Raw genomic sequence first — 2,164 nt, 5'->3', positions numbered from 1 at the left:
GACAAAATCAGTTTTAAACACAAAGAGTGGTAACACCAAATATTGATTTGATTTACTTTATAAAAGTTATTTGCTAAATAAAATATATTTATTACATTATTTTTTTTAAAGCATCCTCACTTTACAGCATTTTTACACTAATTCCTAAAGCTTTTCACAGTACTGTAGTTTTGCTGATAGGAGACATTTACAGTTCTTCTGTATTTAGTCTGTCTCAGATTGCAGACAGAATCGATGAGGGTGAGATTAGATCAATATCAGCTGTTGTGCATACACAAATCTCACTGGATTATTACAATTAATGTTTGGAAAAGGAATTTGGCAAAAGGAATGTTTGGAAATGTAAACAGATATTTACTGACACACTATGGCAAAAAATATAAAGAATATAAAGCACTGGACTAAAACCTTTTTTTTTTTTTTTTTTTCGGTGAAAAAACTAATATGCCTAAGACTTTTGTAGTTCTGTAAATAATTGTGGGATAAACACCTCAAAGAGATTACAGTGCCTCCCAAATTTTTCCAAAATGTTTTATGACTGCACAAAAACATACAGTATGTAAGCAAATAAAGAAAATACACTAGCAAAATTAAGTAATTTTTTGCTCATTATTTGGTTGATTCAACCTTTACAACAGGTAATTTACATGAAAAAAGTCTCTTTATATGATTTAAGAAATGTTTATCCCGAACACCATAAATCAGAGGTGTAAGAAGTCTTGGTACAATGTTTGTTAAAAGATAACTGAAAAAATATAACGTTTTCCTCTGCTGATCTGCAATAGTTAGGAAATAAATTTTGTCTAACACAGCAGTAATGTAGGACAGCATACAGAGCAGAAGCTGTGCTCCATGTAACAGGATGGTGTTTTGGGCCTTTTTTGCTGAAGATTTATCAGTGGTGGCTCTTCTGGCTGCAATCACCACTTGGCAGTATGTGAATACAAGAATTACCCACACAACAGATGTATAAAGTCCATGTGTAACATTGTTTAGTTCATCATGGTACGGAGTGTTATACACAACTGTTGAGGTACAGGCAGAATTTGTTTTAAAGATAGATAAAGGTCGGACAATTACAATGACAATCAATTCAGCCAATCCAGGTATAACTCCTACACCCCATATCAGAGAGATAAGGATGTACGTTCTCCGCACTGTGCAGATCTGATGGTGATGCAGTGGTTTGCAGATGGCGACGTAACGCTCAACGGCCATACCTGCCAAAGTCAGAGGAGTGTTCTTATGAGTTGTTGAAGCTATTATTAGAAGTATAACACAGAATGGGAGAGGTACATTTGGCCATGCATAAGCCATCACAAAAAGCATAACAGTCATAAAAACCATGAGCATATCATTGATAACCAAATGAATATATAATATGTATCTCGGATCATTGTAAAAAAATGAACTCTTAAAGAATATAAATACAAAAACTCCATTGATCAAGTTAATTGTGATCCCTAACAGAACAAGGGTGAAATTTCTAATAAAAGTTTCCGTATATCTGTCTTGAGCAAGATTTTGAAGCATTGTAGAGTTCATTGTCCTTGCACACTTAGGTGATTAAAAATTTGTTGTTGTTGTTGTTCTTTTGTTGCAGCTCGGTTATCCTGTAAGATATCAATGGCAGTCCAAAGTCCATCAGGCATGAAGTTGATATTCCAAAGAATTTTTCATGTGTCACCTGATATAGAAAAACAAAGATATGATTTTTGTAGAACATAATTGTAAATATAAATATGATTCAAAATGATAAAAATCACCTTAACAGTTTGCTTAATCCAGTTTACTTCACTCCATACATGAACTGATCAGTTTATATACACATTTGAAAAGAGCGAGGGAGGGAGCGTGGAGAGAGAGTGAGTGAGCAAGACCCTACCTTTTTTTGATCGCTTACTACGGGTACTCAACCAAATCAATATGCTGACATGAAAAACCGTTCAAACCGTTAGAATTCGATTTGATTCATTTTTTTTTTATTTCCACTAATAAAAAACAAATAAAAAACCAACAGGTCAGGCAACAAGATGGACAAGATTATTTAGGTTTTCATAACATAATGTTTATGTTTGTTTACTTTGGGTTTAATGAGACAAATTAATAGAGAGAAAATAAAAAAGCATATTATTTTACAATAGTTTTAAAAAAAAATGCTCTA

At 32.9% G+C, this 2,164-nt stretch overlaps 1 protein-coding gene across 1 annotated transcript; it reads right to left on the bottom strand.

Moving 5' to 3' along the window:
- Positions 1-457: 457 nt before the first annotated feature.
- LOC137093706 (odorant receptor 131-2-like) lies at positions 458-2,164 on the bottom strand. The gene has a single exon (XM_067458549.1). It carries the CDS (start codon positions 1,543-1,545, stop codon positions 610-612), a length of 936 nt encoding a protein of 311 aa, XP_067314650.1. The 5' UTR covers positions 1,546-2,164; the 3' UTR covers positions 458-609.

The sequence above is a fragment of the Pseudorasbora parva genome, chromosome 12 (genome assembly GCF_024679245.1).
Source record: "Pseudorasbora parva isolate DD20220531a chromosome 12, ASM2467924v1, whole genome shotgun sequence".
In the NCBI taxonomy this organism is placed as follows: domain Eukaryota; kingdom Metazoa; phylum Chordata; class Actinopteri; order Cypriniformes; family Gobionidae; genus Pseudorasbora; species Pseudorasbora parva.
The sequence above is the reverse complement of the archived record's forward strand: the minus strand, read 5'-3'. Positions and strand labels throughout refer to the sequence as shown.